The sequence below is a fragment of the Cydia amplana genome, chromosome 17, assembly GCF_948474715.1.
Source record: "Cydia amplana chromosome 17, ilCydAmpl1.1, whole genome shotgun sequence".
In the NCBI taxonomy this organism is placed as follows: Eukaryota; Metazoa; Arthropoda; class Insecta; order Lepidoptera; family Tortricidae; genus Cydia; species Cydia amplana.
The window spans coordinates 10,497,345-10,513,872 of NC_086085.1; the positions used below are offsets into that span (position 1 = coordinate 10,497,345).

General features: G+C 39.0%; 2 protein-coding genes across 2 annotated transcripts in view; one reads left to right on the forward strand and one right to left on the reverse strand.

Annotated features, from left to right (window-relative positions):
* The first annotated feature begins 1,053 nt into the window (after positions 1-1,053).
* On the forward strand, positions 1,054-8,424 carry LOC134656123 (probable G-protein coupled receptor Mth-like 3). Its single transcript, XM_063511643.1, has 8 exons — positions 1,054-1,338; positions 3,309-3,482; positions 3,972-4,087; positions 4,985-5,063; positions 5,147-5,304; positions 5,911-6,049; positions 6,908-6,997; positions 8,208-8,424. The coding sequence occupies exons 1-8, from the start codon at positions 1,058-1,060 to the stop codon at positions 8,419-8,421; spliced, it is 1,251 nt and encodes a 416-aa protein (XP_063367713.1). The 5' UTR covers positions 1,054-1,057; the 3' UTR covers positions 8,422-8,424.
* Positions 8,425-10,237: 1,813 nt separating this feature from the next.
* The window catches only part of LOC134655915 (RNA helicase aquarius), a 91,059-nt gene continuing 84,768 nt past the window's right edge, over positions 10,238-16,528 (reverse strand). Inside the window, exons 25-27 of the mRNA XM_063511418.1 lie at positions 15,441-15,638; positions 11,465-11,641; positions 10,238-10,393 (exon numbers count right to left, since the gene is read on the reverse strand). Coding sequence (XP_063367488.1) covers positions 10,238-10,393; positions 11,465-11,641; positions 15,441-15,638 — 531 coding nt within the window. The remainder of the gene's footprint in view (positions 10,394-11,464; positions 11,642-15,440; positions 15,639-16,528) is intronic.

Genomic DNA, 16,528 nt, shown 5'->3' on the forward strand with positions numbered 1-16,528 from the left:
TACGAGAAAAAAATAAGGTATGTAAACTTATAATAGTTAAAAACCAAAACACGACTGTCCTACTCCTATTGTTATCGAACAATCACCTGGAGGCGTATTCTGACTATAATACCAGGTTTCGAATTTGATCTGAATTTGTTATGGATGTGAACACTAACAAAGTGTCAAAAGTTACGACACTGGTTGAAGAAATGTCCCTTTTGAGTCTTTTGACACCGACAGATCACATCCATAACAAATCCTGATCAACTTCATGACCTGTTATTACAATCAGAGTACGCCTCTTGTTCTTCTAGCCTCCGTAACGAATGCATAAAGACAGGTGGGCAAAAATAACCACCCTATGGCGGGGCCCTTCGGGGACAAGGAACAGAGGGAAGGTAAAAGAAAAATGGCTCGACGAAATCGTGGCTACAGCCGGGCAAGACTGGTCACAGAAGGCAAATGACAGGAAAATCTGGCTGAATCTGGAGGAGGCCTTCACCCGAAGAGGGGTCTCTACAAAATAATAATACTCTCTTATTTTTTAAAACATTTTTTAATTTTTTTATGTAATATTGTAGAGAATTAATAAAGGCTTTTTATTTTATTTTATTTTTAATTGTTTGTGTAGCGTAAACTGCGTAAACAAAGCATACCTACATAGCTATTAACTTACTCACTAACTACGTTTGTTATTCATTACATGTCGGATTTTGTGATTATCCGCGGCTGATTCGAACTTAAACATTGAATATGATTTTGAGCTCATTTTGACATCTTCTTACTAATTCACCGTAGTGCAACTAGACCGGGCTACTTTAGAAATGGTCTTTAACTGTTCCGGCAATCAGGTTTTAACAATATGTCATTGATTTGATATTACTCTCAGTATATCTCGCTCGGGTCAATAAAATACAAACTTGTTGTTTGTTTTACAAGTGGGCAAAATTATTGTTTAACCCTTCGTGCTAATTGATACCCGAGCAAAAGAATGATTCCTAAATTTAACCACTATCTATCACTTTCATTTGATTTCAGATATATTTAACCAGTCATTATTAGCCGGTGGTAGAAAATGAAGATAATTATTATTAATCTTATGCTAATTGGTGCTTCTTTCGCACTTAATGGCAGCTACTGTTGCTCCGAGAAACAAGAAATATGGGTTGATGACAACAACTTGAATCATTGTTTGGACACGAGGACCAACGCTACCATGAAGATCACCCTGAATTGTTTTGATAACTTGACATTTATTGTTTCTAACGAGTTCCTGCCATATAAGCTGAATCCAGATGGAAGCTTAGGTATTCTAATGGGAGAAATGTCTGAAGTCACATCAGTTGCAATTGGCGAGTAAGTATTTTAAAGTCCCATACAAAAATTCAAAATGTAATTTTTGGAAATCGATGAATAAGCGTAGTTCTCGTGTGGTTAGTTGCGGTTCTACCGTGCCTACACTTTCTGCTTTCCCTACGGGGAAAGGAAGGACATCTAACCCCGCCATACCAGTAATTATGAAATTGACGCAGTTATCCCATGTGCGCACTTGTCCTGCCTTACGTTAATGAGGGTGTATTATGACATTTATGACGTTTTTAGTGGTATAGTCCGTAGATTTGAAAAAGGCCCCGAACGGCTTATCCTTTGTCTATTGTTAAGTAAATCGGCACGTGCCACTCCCTGCATAAAAAATGGTTCAGTCACTTTAACTGGTTATGGAATTATAACTCATATGGAAATTGCAATAAGATTCAAAATGAACAAATGGAAACATAATTTGCACTTTGTGTGGCAGGGACCATCACTCAAGAACTACACGGTTACTGAGTGCCGGCGAGTATTACTGAATCGCGATTAGAAAGGGATTGAGATAGCTGTCAATCCATATTGATTTTGACGTAAGTGTATGGATTGACAGCTATCTCAATCCCTTTCTAATCGCGATTCAGTCTATGTAAATTATATGTTATATACGAGGGGTATTCAAAATATTCTCGGTATGAGAATGAAAACAAACAAGTACGAAAAGTTTGATATTTTTATTTTTCAATATACTCCCCCCCTATGTTCATACACTTAAAAGATCGATCAATTATTTTTTTTAATCCCTCGTAAAAATATTTTTTATCTTTCGTGTAAAAATGCTCCTCCACTGCCGCCTTCAATGCTTCATCGTCAGAAAATTTATTTCCACGCAGATCCTTTTTAAGATTGGGGAGCAAAAAGAAGTCGCTGGGGGCTAAGTCCGGACTATACGGTGGGTGAGTAACAGTTTTAAACCCACGTTCAACAATAGCTGCCTTGGCAATATGAGCAGTATGGACGGGGGCGTTGTCATGCAGAAGCAGAATACCTTTGGTTAACTTTCCTCGCCTCTTTTCTTTAATTACATCCTTTAATTGACGTAGAATGTTAGCGTAGTACTGTCCTGTGATATTTACACCTTTTTCTTTATAATCGATTAGTAATACTCCTTCACAATCCCAAAATATCGTGGCCATGACCTTGCCAGCTGAAGGGATGACCTTCAACTTCTTGGGATGAGCTGAACCCTTAATGTGCCACTGCATGGACTCTTGTTTACTCTCTGGGTCATAATGATGAACCCAGGTTTCATCTCCAGTAACTATTCTTTGCAGCACCTCATCAGGATTTTCACCGCACAGGTCAATAAAATCGGAACAACAAGCTACACGCATGTCTTTTTGAAGCCGAGTCAGCATTCGCGGAACCCATCTTGCACTTACTTTTGACATATTAAGATGGTCATGTATAATATCATGTACGGTACCAATAGAGAGATTGGTTACTTGTGCTATAGATTTTACCTTCACTCGACCATCTTCCAATATAAGTTTTTCCACTTTATCAATATTTTCTTGTGAAGTAGCTACTACAGGCCGGCCAGGTCTAGGGTCATCTTCAATACTCTCCCTTCCGCGTTTAAACTCGCTTGACCACTTTTGAATGGTAGATAAAGAAGGAGCAGACTCACGTTAAACACAATCCATTTCCTCTTTTATGGTTTTTTGATTTTTACCCTGTTTTGTCAAGAATTTTATCACGCATCGATGTTCTAATTTAGTTAACATTGTCAATTCGCACAGGATGTTCATGTTTGTTCAGCAATTGCAGAAAAACAAAAGACTATCTCGGTTCGAATTATACTTTTTTTTAATGTCAATGAATAAACCTTAGCGGCCAGTAACGAAAGAAATTTTAGAAGAGGTCGTAAGATATCAATACCGAGAATATTTTGAACGCCCCTCGTATGTATATGAAAATTCCTCAATTCCCAAATAAATGACTGTCCACACTTTCAGCTTCTGCGTCGGGCGTCAGACTAAAGACGGGGAAGAGTCCGAGGTGGCGATCATATGCCAGAGCGAGATGGAGGCTGAAATAGTGAGCGAGGAGGTGCTGGGCTACTGTATGGCGGTGTCGAGTGTCTTCCTCGCACTCACGGCCCTCGTGTATGTTGCGTTTCCAGACCTCAGGTAACTAATATAATTATATATATTCATTCGCACTTCCAGATTTTGCGTCAGGCGTCAGACTAAAGTCGGGGATATTTTTGTTAGAACATAGTTTTTTCACCTGTATTGAAAACGACAAAATACAAATTTCAATTTTACTAGCGCTACTTATACGTTACTAAATAAATTCCATTCATAAAATGGACAATTGGACATGAACTTTTACAGCTCGATGTACATTAGAAAAAATTGTTTACTTCTCTCTCAGTGCATTTTCATGAAATTATTATAACGTTTAAGCTGCATTTAAGTGATAGGTACCTACGCTTATGGGCGCAGTCATTAGACTGATATTACTGATAAGTATTTTAACGAAATTCTTAACCTCCACGATGCGTTTCTAGTTAAACCTTGAGCATTGCGAGGGCTTAAAAACACGAGAGGTGAGATGATAATCGTTTATGAAAATTATACTTTCGTGATATCGATTGATAATTATTGTTGTTTCAGAGATCTACAAGGAAAGAGTATCACATGTTTATGTAGCACGCAAGCTATCGCCAATGCGTTATTTTGCGTTATGAAAGTTATGATGTACTCTCACATGACATGGTGCGCGGTTCGAGGTAGGAAAGGCAATCAATAATAAATCGGTCATTATCAATTCATTCAATACTTTGGGACGTAAAAATGTATACCAAATAATAATTTGCATCCCATACTTTAAATCACTGTTTTCAAACTGTGGTAGAGGCCCACAGAGCCCAGCTGTAGGGCAATACAGCATTAAGCGAAACATTTTGTACGTGCTAAGGGGGTCGCGTCATGAAAAAGATTGAAAAACACTGCTTTAAATAAAAGAGAAAGAAGGATTGTGACTCAGGTCGGAGTTTGGAACTTCCCTGAGTAATTAGAAAGCTGGATCGAAAAAAACCATGAGTCAACCGATTTAAGGTTCACTGGTGAAAGTACGCTACGACGTTAAAATAACTCTGAAAAGCAGGTAAAAAAAACTTGTGCCTACTTAAATATTTGTGGCTTTCCACAAACCCTCAATCCTATTGAAAGAAAGAAGTATTTTTTATGATAGTGGAGCGCGGGTACTTAGCTCTAAGGAAGTAACAAAATAACAACAACATCGTTATTGGAGCTATAATTTTATTTCATTAGTATTGTTATTATTTTCATTTTATTTTGACGATCATGATAGAAATTCTTATATTTTTGACATCAATGCAAACTTATTATGCAATTGTCTTTCATGAAATAAATCATCTAATCTAATCTACGCAATAGCAAGGGCGGGTCCTGGGGTTGGAAGACGGAGGAGACAGGTCATGACCCCCCCTGACCTGGGTCTAGGTACAACAGTAGAAATCTTATTTGCGAAAAAATAGAATTTGACTGTGCAACTAAGCTCCTGACTATAAAGCCGGGTCCGATGGATAGTTTGACTAACGCTCAGTGTTCTAGTTCTAGACGATCACTAATGCAACGTAATAAAATATAATCATTGTTTTCAGGTTTCCTGGCCTATTACTTCAACATCTCAACGTTCTTCTGGATGAACGCAATAGCTGTACAAATTCTTATCAATATAAAGTAAGATTTAACACTTCAATATTTGTACCATTTCTTATGTTCTTATGATTTTGAAATTCAAAATCTTTATGCTCTCTTTTCAGGCATCCGTCGAGTAATGAAAGTTGGAGTAAGTTTATATGGTACGCGTTGTACGCGTGGGGCGCGCCCGCCGTCCTCACCGCGATACTGGTCATAGTCAACTATCTCCCCGGACCCCACGTGCGGCCTGGGATAGGCTACAACCAATGTTGGTTTCTTGGTAAGTTGAAGCACAAACAAAAATCTTTCAGTAAAAAACAGGCTTCACTATTTTTTTCATTAATATTATCTTATACCTTTAAACGAGCAATTCTTGATTATTTATTTATGACACCGTAAGATTGTGAACCCGTTAGTTTATAATCTAACGTAGGTTAGGTTAGGTTAGTTTATAATCTCCCTACCGTCAGTTTGTATAATAACTAGCGAGATTATAATCTGACGAGTGTTTACAATTTTACGGTGACATATATTATATATATTTCGGGAATTTCGGAAACGGCTCTAACGATTTCGACGAAATTTGCTATTATGGGGTTTTCGGGGCCGCAAAATCGATCTAGCTTGGTCTTATCTTTAGGAACACGCTAATTTTTGAGTTTTTATATATTTTACGAGCAAAGCTTGGTCTCCCAGATATTGATTTTTATACGAGGACAAACGACTACAAAAAAAAAGTTTCTTCAATTTCTCTAGGATTCGATCATCGATTTGATGACAATGGGAACAGCCGTGAGGTTATTAATAACTACCCTTTGAAAAATACGTATACTGATAGCACTTAGCCTTTATTTCTATGCTTCATACCTACTTCTTACCTTTCCAGATATGAAACGCACGTGGCTTTACATGTACAGCGTGCTTGCCATGCTAATGGCGGCCAACGTGGCGATCTTCGTCTACGCTTCCGTCTCCTTGTGGAAGCACACCTTCTCGTCCTCTCACCTGCAGGCGCTGAGATATAAGTGAGTACCAACCTACTAGCAGAGAGTTGCAAGCCATCAGCCTCCTACAAACGAGCGCTTTTACAACGCGCGTTAAAAATGCGCTTGAATCCGTCCACACGCTAAATTCGATTTAACGACCAACGCTTAAAGTCGAAAATCCAACAACACTTGATAAAAAGCGCCACCGCCATCGTGTGAATAAGCGAATACTCATGTATCCATTTGTCATTCAAACTACAAACAAAAAACAGCACGTGACCAGCCGCGGCCGCTGCGGAGATCGTTGAGAATAGTTATTTGTACAACAAGAGATCAAAGTTTGATATTTCTTCGAGTGCTTATTTTGAGTCCCGTGCAAGCGAAAGATTCTATACTAGATTCACGAGCGTAGCGAGTGAATCTAATTTAGAATCTTGAGCGTAGTAAGGGACTCAAAAGCGCACGAGATGTAAATAACTTTGATCTCGTGTAGTTCACAAAATTTTTCACCTCAGCAGTGAGAACATATTAGAGAACCCGAAAAATGTATTCCTTCTTCATCACTTACCTCTATTCAGTCATGTTTTCTTAAGATATACCAACAATTAAGTTTTCACCTCAGCAGCTCGAACAAGGGTACTTTGCTACTTAAAAACAGTGAGCAAAATCGCATTTTGCTCATTTTGTCTCATTCAGTGAGCAAAATGCGATTTTGCTCACTGTTTTTAAGTAGCAAAGTACCCTTGTTCGAGCTGCTGAGGTGAAAAGGCCTTTGCCGTGAAGGCCGTGGACGTCCTTTCGGCTGATACGAGTATAATGAAGATAGAATGTGTGAGATCTTAGCATCAGTTAGCATATGAATGATATGAACTAATTCGATGATAAACATGATTTCAGGTCGTGGATGATGTTCCGACTGTTTATAATCATGGGTTTGCCGTGGATTTTCGAAATGGTCACCTCACTGACGCCTGCTCACACGTTTTGGTAAGTCTAAACTTTGATAACGATTAGTCAGTGCTTGACAGATGGTTTTAATGGGTGCCGTTCAATTTTAATACAAACATTTTGCATAATTACATTTAACTACTTTTAAAACTCATAATAAACATAATGTATAGAAACAAAATCCATAATATTATTCGTTATAATAATTAAATTACAGAATGTTCTATAATCATAAAAACGCTGTGTATAACGATCATTAGGAATAATTTTACGTGTTATAAGATACAGTTAGTATGTATTATGATTAAAATGCAGAATTATATTTTAACATGATCGGGTAACATAATATAATATGACATAAATTATAAAAGAACTTACATATTCTACCTTAAGGCAGGTCGCCGTTAGGTACGACGACGAGCGAAGCGAGGAGGAGTGTTAGGTAGAACTGCGACCCTACAGCGCGCGAGCCGAGCGAGCGAAGCGAGCGTGCCGCGGCAGCGGCCGGCGAAGCGCCAGAACCGACTTATTTTATAATAATACACATTTTATTACCCTCTCGATCATGAGAGATGGTAATAAAATGGAGGTAGATGATACTTTTTTAAGAATAAATAAAGAGTAACCTTAAATTTCCTATAATAAAATAAATCCTAAAATGGAACGAGAACGTTATGAGCATTAAATAGTATGCAAAGTGATCATTATACTGATTGCCTGTTATGCAAATACATTACTATGCAACGGAATTATTATTATTACTGATATTATGCAATTTGTTCGTATTCATTTTGTTTTTATACTAAATAATCATTTCTGCATATCGAAATTATGCAATTCAAATTATGCAAAATGAAAATTCGAAAATAGTTGTTATTAAAAACATTACACACCCACTTTGAGTCAATATTTTAAGGTTAAAATCTGACCAACTTAAGCTGCCGCTCAAATAATAATAATTGAATATTCCAGGGTTAATAATAAAATAAATAAAAATAAATAAAATATTTTTTTATTGACAAAAAACAAGTTACTAAGTGGGTTTTGAAGTCCCTGACTTCTGAGCTAGGTAAAGACCTGTGTTACAGAAGTCAGTGTCCTCTCCTAGACAATAGAAACTATATAAGGAACATCTAATCTAGTATGACTTATTTACTACATTTCCCATTTTGTTTTTATTTTATATTTAAAGCAATTAATTATAGGGCCTGTTTTGATATCAGAAAACAATGCCATTCTAATATGATAGGGTTATACTGGACATCATAAACTGTCTGCAAGGCCTGATAGTCTTCCTAATACTAGTGGTGTTCCGTCGGCGCGTGATCAAGGCGCTATACAAGAGAGACGCCCTGCTCTGCCTGAGCGGTGCGGCCGAGAGCTACCTGAAAGGTGCCGAAGATGAGGAGGATATCGTCACACCCACTGTAGGTGTGCCAATGGAGGAAACTGGAACTATTTGACTCCTAGGACTGACTAAATTTTTTGGCATATCCAATGACATGCGTTAAGTTTTGCGCGTGTATCCCCATTAACTCCCATCGTAGCGGTATCGCGTCACTGAATTTACAAAATGCAAATACAAGAACGCCTACTTTGCTGATGATATAACAGAATATACTTCGGAAGCCTCTTTACAGCTTTACTGAATACTTATCTTGTAATAGCTTCAATTATGTTAACACTTTATTTTATTTTTTTATGTACTGTAATGTACATTATACATATTATGTAATTTAAGAGCCAACAGGAGCTAAGATTTAAATATTTTAGGTAAATATACCCGTCTCGCTAACGGAAGCGGCTCCTAAAACTAGTGCGATAAGGACAAGGCCAAAAATCCTGCGTAAAAATATCAAAAATCGAGGTTTCGTACTCGACTGTTTCCTCCTCCAAAACTTAACCAATCGTAACCAAATTTCGAAATCTAAATGATTATGACATTATCTGTGTCGGACCGTTTTGCTTTTTTGACTAATTGATGTCAGTTTTGAATAGCACGCCTCTCATTGCGGCATAGTCAATTAGGCCATTTTGGCCATTTTTGAAGGGCTCTAGCGCCTTAAAAAACAAAAATATCAAAAAAAGCAAAACGGTCCGACACGGATATTGACAATATTAATCTGTGTTGAAAAAATCATTGCTCTAGCTTCAAAACCCACGGAGGAAACAGTCGAGTACGTTTGTATGGAGAAATGACCACTCCTGTTGGCTCTTAATAGTAAATTATGCGATACATGGTCTCGTGTACCTCAGTAAGTTTTTTAAACCTTGTATCAAACAAAGAAGCAGCTAAATATTTGTGATAACTCCTCATGTTTTATAAATAAAAACCTAGTTACAAATTACAATGTTTATTTACTTAATCTTAATATACATCACTCAGATACAAACAAACATGAAATTCACTGATTTAATATTCTATTGAGTATTTATAAGTACTGAATAGAATATTAATTCAGTACAGCAACATTTTCGTAACAATGCAACGCAGAGTTACTTTGGGAAACGGAATGGTACAAAATGAATGAACGCTTCAGTTGTGGCGACCAGCGTAAGGCCGGTCAGTTAAGGAATATGATTTATGTAACATTTCTTACCTTGTCACAATGACAATCAACATGAAAGTAAGGATCTCATACTATAGTCACTGTAGGACAAAGTACGAAATGGTACAGATCTTAAATTCCTTGATCACACACTAATAGGAAACGTGCTCACATACGAGTTAGACTGATTTTCGTTGTTATAGTAGGCGCAACTTTAAATTAGTAATATTAGGAATTTTGTTTACTGTCGGACTATGTAAATGAGACTTGGAGTGTATTTGCCTGGTATAATTGAACGATTGTAAGGCCAAAAGCAACGAGTCAGTATAGGGCAACAAAAATACCTCGAAGCAACTGTACAATAGGGTATTATACTGTATTTAAAATAAACTATTTTACACCATGCATGAAATAAAGCACCAGATAATTATTAGAAAAACACAGATAGGAGTTATTTTTAAACACAAGTCCTATTTAATAAATCGGATAGAAATATAAAAAGTAGGCGAGTTGACCGTGACGTCACGATGTAATGTTTCATATAAATTCCATATTAGCAAATCGTTTTGACAGTTCTAAAAAAAGTTACTGATTTGACTAGTAGGAAAATACCCTATTGAAGCGCTTCAATTTTGGAACGCCCTTAACCTATGTAACATATAATTGTCTGCAAGCACGTTGATATCGGCCCCACAATAGGTACCTTGCCTCTCGTGGGGTAGGTCTAGGTCTAGTTGGGCTCGGGTTCGTCGACCTCGTTGACGATCTGCGTGGGTTGGAAGTCGTCATCATCGTCGGCGCCGGGGTGCGACGGCACGAAGTGTCGCGGCTCGCGCGACTTGGCCGCGCGCGACGTGCCCGGCGCTGACCAGCTCTGCTGCGCCTGCTGAATATTGTAAACATATGTAAATAAGATTTTTTTTTCCTCTAGCCTATTTTGGTGTCCCACTGCTGGGCAAAGGCCTCCCCTCGTTTTTTCCACTCGACCCTGTCATCAGCATTATCCCACCATTTGGGGTAGAATGCGTCCAAGTCGTCCCGCCATAAATAAGATATTAAACAATACTAAAAACAAACACTATGACTAAAAAGATTTCTTGAAAATAAAACAAGATTTAGCAAGACTGTTGTTGCAAACAATACCGACCGTCGACACGCGTTGAACGTTGTAAAAGCGCGCCTATATCGCGCACTTATGGATCATAGGTTTTCCATACTAGCACAGAAAGTGCTTTATAAGTGCTTGTTGCTACATGAATAAATTATATTTTGAGTTTGAGTTTGAGTGCGAAATAAAGAATTGAAACTAAGTTATACCTACACAGCCGGGCAGAGATACTACTTATACTATAAGAAAGGAAAAACGCCCGTAAGTCATTAAAAACAGCCGCCGTTTTTAACCTCTTCGTTATTGGTCCGATTGCGTTCAAACTGCAAGTGCATATTACCAAGCGCGATTAAGAGCCAACAGGAGCTAAGATTTAAATATTTTAGGTAAATATACCCGTCTCGCTAATGGAAGCGGCTCCTAAAACTAGTGCGATAAGGACAAGGCGAAAAATCCTGCGTAAAAATCTCAAAAATCGAGGTTTCGTACTCGACTGTTTCCTCCTCCAAAACTTAACCAATCGTAACCAAATTTGGAAATCTAAATGATAATGACATTATCTGTGTCGGACCGTTTTGCTTTTTTGACTAATTGATATCAGTTTTGAATAGCACGCCTCTCATTGCGGCATAGTCAATTAGGCCATTTTGGCCATTTTTGAAGGGCACTAGCGCCTTAAAAAACAAAACTATCAAAAAAATCAAAACGGTCCGACACAGATATTGACAATATTAATCTGTGTTGAAAAAAATCATTGCTCTAGCTTCAAAACCCACGGAGGAAACAGTCGAGTACGTTTGTATGGAGAAATGACCACTCCTGTTGGCTCTTAAGTTGATAAGTACGTACCTCCTGTCGCTGGTGGTCGCGCACGCGCTCTAGGTACATGTCGTACACGAAGCGCGCCATGTGCGGCATGTCGCGCGCGACCAGCGCCAGCTCCTGCGGCACGGCCGCGCCCAGCGCGCGCTGCGCCGGGTAGCGCTCGCCCGGGACCAGCACCAGCTCCAGTGGTCGCGCCACCAACTGCAATCACAATACAATACAAATACTCTTTATTGCACACCTCAATAAACTAGTAGTTCGCCCCGAACTGAGAACTCGCGTTTCGCATAGAACTGTAGTTTAATTAATGGTAAATTAAAAAAATATATATAAATGTGTAAGCCGAGCACTTTCATTTGATACCAAACTCGACCATACTTTCTTGCAAAAAAGATGACCAGAATAGCAAGACCCCTCTCAAATTGCTTTTTGGCCTTCTAAGCTCTTCTAGCTCAATAACCCCTTGAGCGAGCCTGCTCATAATTTAATGACTAAAATATAATGCCCTCAACTACACGTTTACCCAATTTCATTGAAATTAGAACAAATTTACTTAAGTTATTGTGTATCAAACTATCCTCTGATAGTTCAGCTTAAAAACATTGAAATGCCGGGACGTGCCCCTAGCCAGCCGCGTGTCCCAAGTCGAATGTAAGAACTTCGCTCGCTCGTTCGAAGAAGACAATACAAATAAAACAGAAATACAAACAGAGGTAAACAACAGGCGGTCTTATCGCTAAAAAGCGATCTCTTCCAGACAACCTTTGTGTAGCGGAAATTAATAAATTTACATATGTCAGTAGGTGTTGCAAATGCAATGAAAGAAACCTATCACTAAATACATCGAAAACAGACAAACTACATTAAACAGGTTTGTGTATGGACGTTGTACGATCAACATCGACCGCGTGACGCGTCGCCGCGCCTTAAAAGCTTCGTCACACAGGCGCGTTTTCCGGGCGGGGCGTGAGCGTTTTATATGTAAAAGTAACGCGCCCCTCTCACACCCCGCCCGGATAACGCGCGCGTGTGACGAAACCTTTAGAGTGCGTCTAAGCGCCTTTGCACTATTCCACTACCCGGGGTTAACCAGTTAAACCTAGAGTTACCATGGTTACCAGTACAATTTGACACTTGGTTAACGGTTTAACGGGTTAACGCCGGGTTAATGAGATGGTACAAGTGGCCCTAAGCTAACTTTGCACCGAATAGAAGGACAAAGTGGGGGTGTGTCATTATAAACGGCATATTTTCATAGAAATATGACAATAATGGTGAAATCGGCACACTTTTTCCTTGCAACAAGCCATGCAGAGTTAGCTTCGTCGAACCAAGGCTAGATATTTTACACGGGTCTACATCTACAGATTACTTATAGCCAAATAAGTTCCACTGAGCGTGACGCGTGATAAAAATCTAGGTTAGTCAGTCTAAGGTACAGTCGCCATCAGATATATCGGAGCGGCCGAGGTGCTCAAGAATATCTAAACACGCACTCTAACACCTTGACAATCGAGGCGTGTTCAGATATATGTGAGCGCCTCGGCCGCTCCGATATATCTGATGGCGACTGTACATATCTAGCCAAGATGACAATATGTATCCAGAAAAGATAATATGTATCCGGATGACAGATCCTACGAAAATTCACGTGACTTCTATACATTATTTGTTTTGAAGTTTGAATTGGCGTTTTCTACCATGGATTGCCATCTTGGCTAAACCCTCAAATACCACGCAGGTGATCGTATTCAAAAATACCCAGACATAACAATGTGCGTTGATTGATGTCAATTGTTTTAACGTCCCATAAACATTAACCAGGTCAATTTAGGAAAACTAAAATTGGGGTTAATGGTGGGTACTTACCATCGAAATGAAAATTAATTCGACTCTTTCGTGGAACTGTTTTGAACATGAAAGTGTAGTGCAGATAGACACTTATTTGAATTGACGTTCCGCGAAAAAATCAGAAACACTTTTTTATGTATGTTTGTTATACAGTCAGCAGCAGAAGTTGCTAAGCGGGCGAGGTGTTCAAAATTACATTGACACGCTCTTATTCTCTTATCAATAAAGTCGCGTCAAGATAATTTTGAACACCTGGCCCGCTTAGCAACTTCTGCTGCTGACTGTACCTACTCGTACACGCCCGTAAACCGCAGTTTAAAACTTCAAGAAACTGTAAATACACAACCTGGGCTATAACCGCGAAAATCGCAGTTCGCAAATAGCGGGTATCTTTCTCTGTCACTCTAATTACGCCTTCATTGGAGTAAAAGAGAAAGATCTCCGCAATTTGCGAATTTCCGTTTTCGCGGTAGTCCCTCTGAACTTCCCATCAAGTTCTCTTAACACTCGTAATTTATCTACATATTTAAATCTGCAGTGGCACTTGATCTTTAGAAATCTGTTCTCAATTTGATACTTATGACAGCATTAAAATTTATCAGTGCAGCTTGCACAAACGTCACGTACGAGTATCTGCATAAATGCGCGTGAAATGTATGGCGAGTTAATATCTAATCAAATTCAGATTTTGAAGCTCCATGCCGTCACCCGCCTGAACTAACAATGACTGTCTGTGATAATTTTACAGTTATTGCTCTGACAGAAGGATATAAAAACCGGCTAAGAGCATGTCAAGGTGAAGGGTTCTGTAGCCCCTAATACAAAACAAACTCCGAAAACATTAACATGATATTAGGTACCGCTATTTTAAATGCATTTTCAGGAGTTGGTGAAAGTGAAATGAAAAATAAAACAATGTAATAGATATAACATTGAATAATTGGAGATCTAGGCTCTCCGAAATATGTCGCGCGAGTGACTTAAAACAAGTGAGTCTAAATAAAAACCGTAAAATTATTCAATGTTAGTACTTATGTCTCACAACAGTTTAAATTCGAATGTAATAGAAAATTAGGTAATAGATAATTCAGCGAGCCAATTTGTGGCATGACCCAAAGGAACTAAATGAATATCTCTTCGGGTACAAAATTATTGAACCCTAACTTTTGATAACTGGTACGTTGTAGACGAAAATAACTAGTCGTAATCAAATATTTACTGACCGACTAAAATGCTTATGCTAGTTTATACGTGGAAATATTACCTACCACAAACTGGCCATCTGGCATTTATACAACTTCGATTTGAAAATATCATGATATCATATTGCATCGAAATGCTGGCAAAATGCTATTATTTATAAACCGCCTACAAGCCTTATAAAATAAAATTAATATGCTTATAAATTGATTTGTTGGTCATCATATGATAACACTCCTTGTCCTTATATGTTACTTTGACATGTATGTTTGTTAATAAATAAAAACTAATAGAGGTTATGCATTTACGACCACCGATGCGTACCGCCGTGTGCCGTGTTTTGCCGGGGAATTTGATAAAAGGCATATTTAGGATTCTATTATACGACGATTTTCTGAGAAGCTCGCACTACCTTACTCCAGCGCTGCTTGCTTCGTGCACTTTACTTTACAGGGCTTTGGTCTCGGCCTTCACACGGTATAACAATGCTACCCGAGAACTCTGCCACTCGGTACCAGGGATGTTGCGAATATCCGCATCCGCATCCGCAACCGCGGAACTTCCGCATTATTTTCAACATCCGCATCCGCATCCGCATAAAATCGATGCGGATTTAATGCGGATGCGGATGTGGAACAGGTCGGTACAGGAACGTCTTAGCATCGGCGTAAGTGATTGACTGCTAGGTAATTTAGTCATTAACCAAAAAAACCTATTAGAAATGAGCAGTCAAGCGTGAGTGGGACTTAATGTACGGAACCCTTGGAACGCGAGACCGACTCGCACTTGGCCGGTTTTTTGAAATAAAAATTACTAAAATGTAATATTTGACGTTTTTTATGGTACTATCTTGACATCCGCATCCGCGGACGAGAGCCTTTAAAAATCAGCATCCGCACCCGCGGATGTCAAAAAATCGGCATCCGCAACATCCCTGCTCGGTACCGACCTGGTTAAAGGTGGGCTGCAGCTCGAAGCAGTTCCGGAACAGGTTGGCCCGCGCGAAGATGTACAGCCCCAGTCGGGCACGAGACGCTGCCACGATGAGACGCCGCAGGTCGCGCACGTGGCCCACGGCCTTCGTGCGCACCAGCGACACCAGCGCGATGTCGTTCTGCTGTCCCTGGTACTTGTCCACCGTCGTCACCTGACACAATAAAATATATAGAATAGAATAGAAAAACGTTTATTGCAAAAACCATCTACATACAGCACCACACATATAAATTTAAGAAAGAAGATCTTATACACTAAACAGTTAAAACTATTAGTAGCTTAAACTAACATGCAATAATAATCGTAGTATTGATGCTGCTATAGAGGCTACAAATGGACACCACTCAGCATATGCTCTAACACAATATATATGCTATAGCGCTGGTCTTCCGTGGAGCCCAGGGCAAGAAGATAGCTCAGAACAGTAAAGGCAGTGTCAAAATGTGATTCAGTTGTCAAAATGTGATTCCGTAACATTTAAGTATATATAAGTTTACGTACTGACGCGATCTCTTGGACAGGTCTCCACGGAAGACCAGCGTCAAGATACCTAGAGGTAACTACACCAAGCTGAGGGGAGACCTTTTCAGTGACGTTTATGCTTAGTATAATAAAGTGTAATAATAGATTTAAGCGATATTGTAAGCGTCCTGAATAAATTTATTTTCTTCTTCTTCTTCTTAACAAAAAAGGAAACGACGTAACGAAACAAAATGCAATAATTTTATAGTGTACACCAGCAGTTCAGTCAGCATCAGCAAAGAGGAAATGCATGTATTACTATAAGAAAAAGCTAAAGGCGCGCACTACCACCCCCTTCCCTGCGAGCGGATTGAAAGCGTGATGAACTCGCGTCGCTATAAGAGTGACTATAATATTTGAAGAGTTCACTCCATTTTTCCTGGAACCCGTAAAGATAAATGATTGAGTATTGAGTAAGATCATTTCAAACAAAAAAAGCTTTTTGCAAATCGTCCTCGCCGTTTTTCGGGGACTAAGTATTTTTTGAATCAGCGAACATTAAATCTGGACGAATGACGG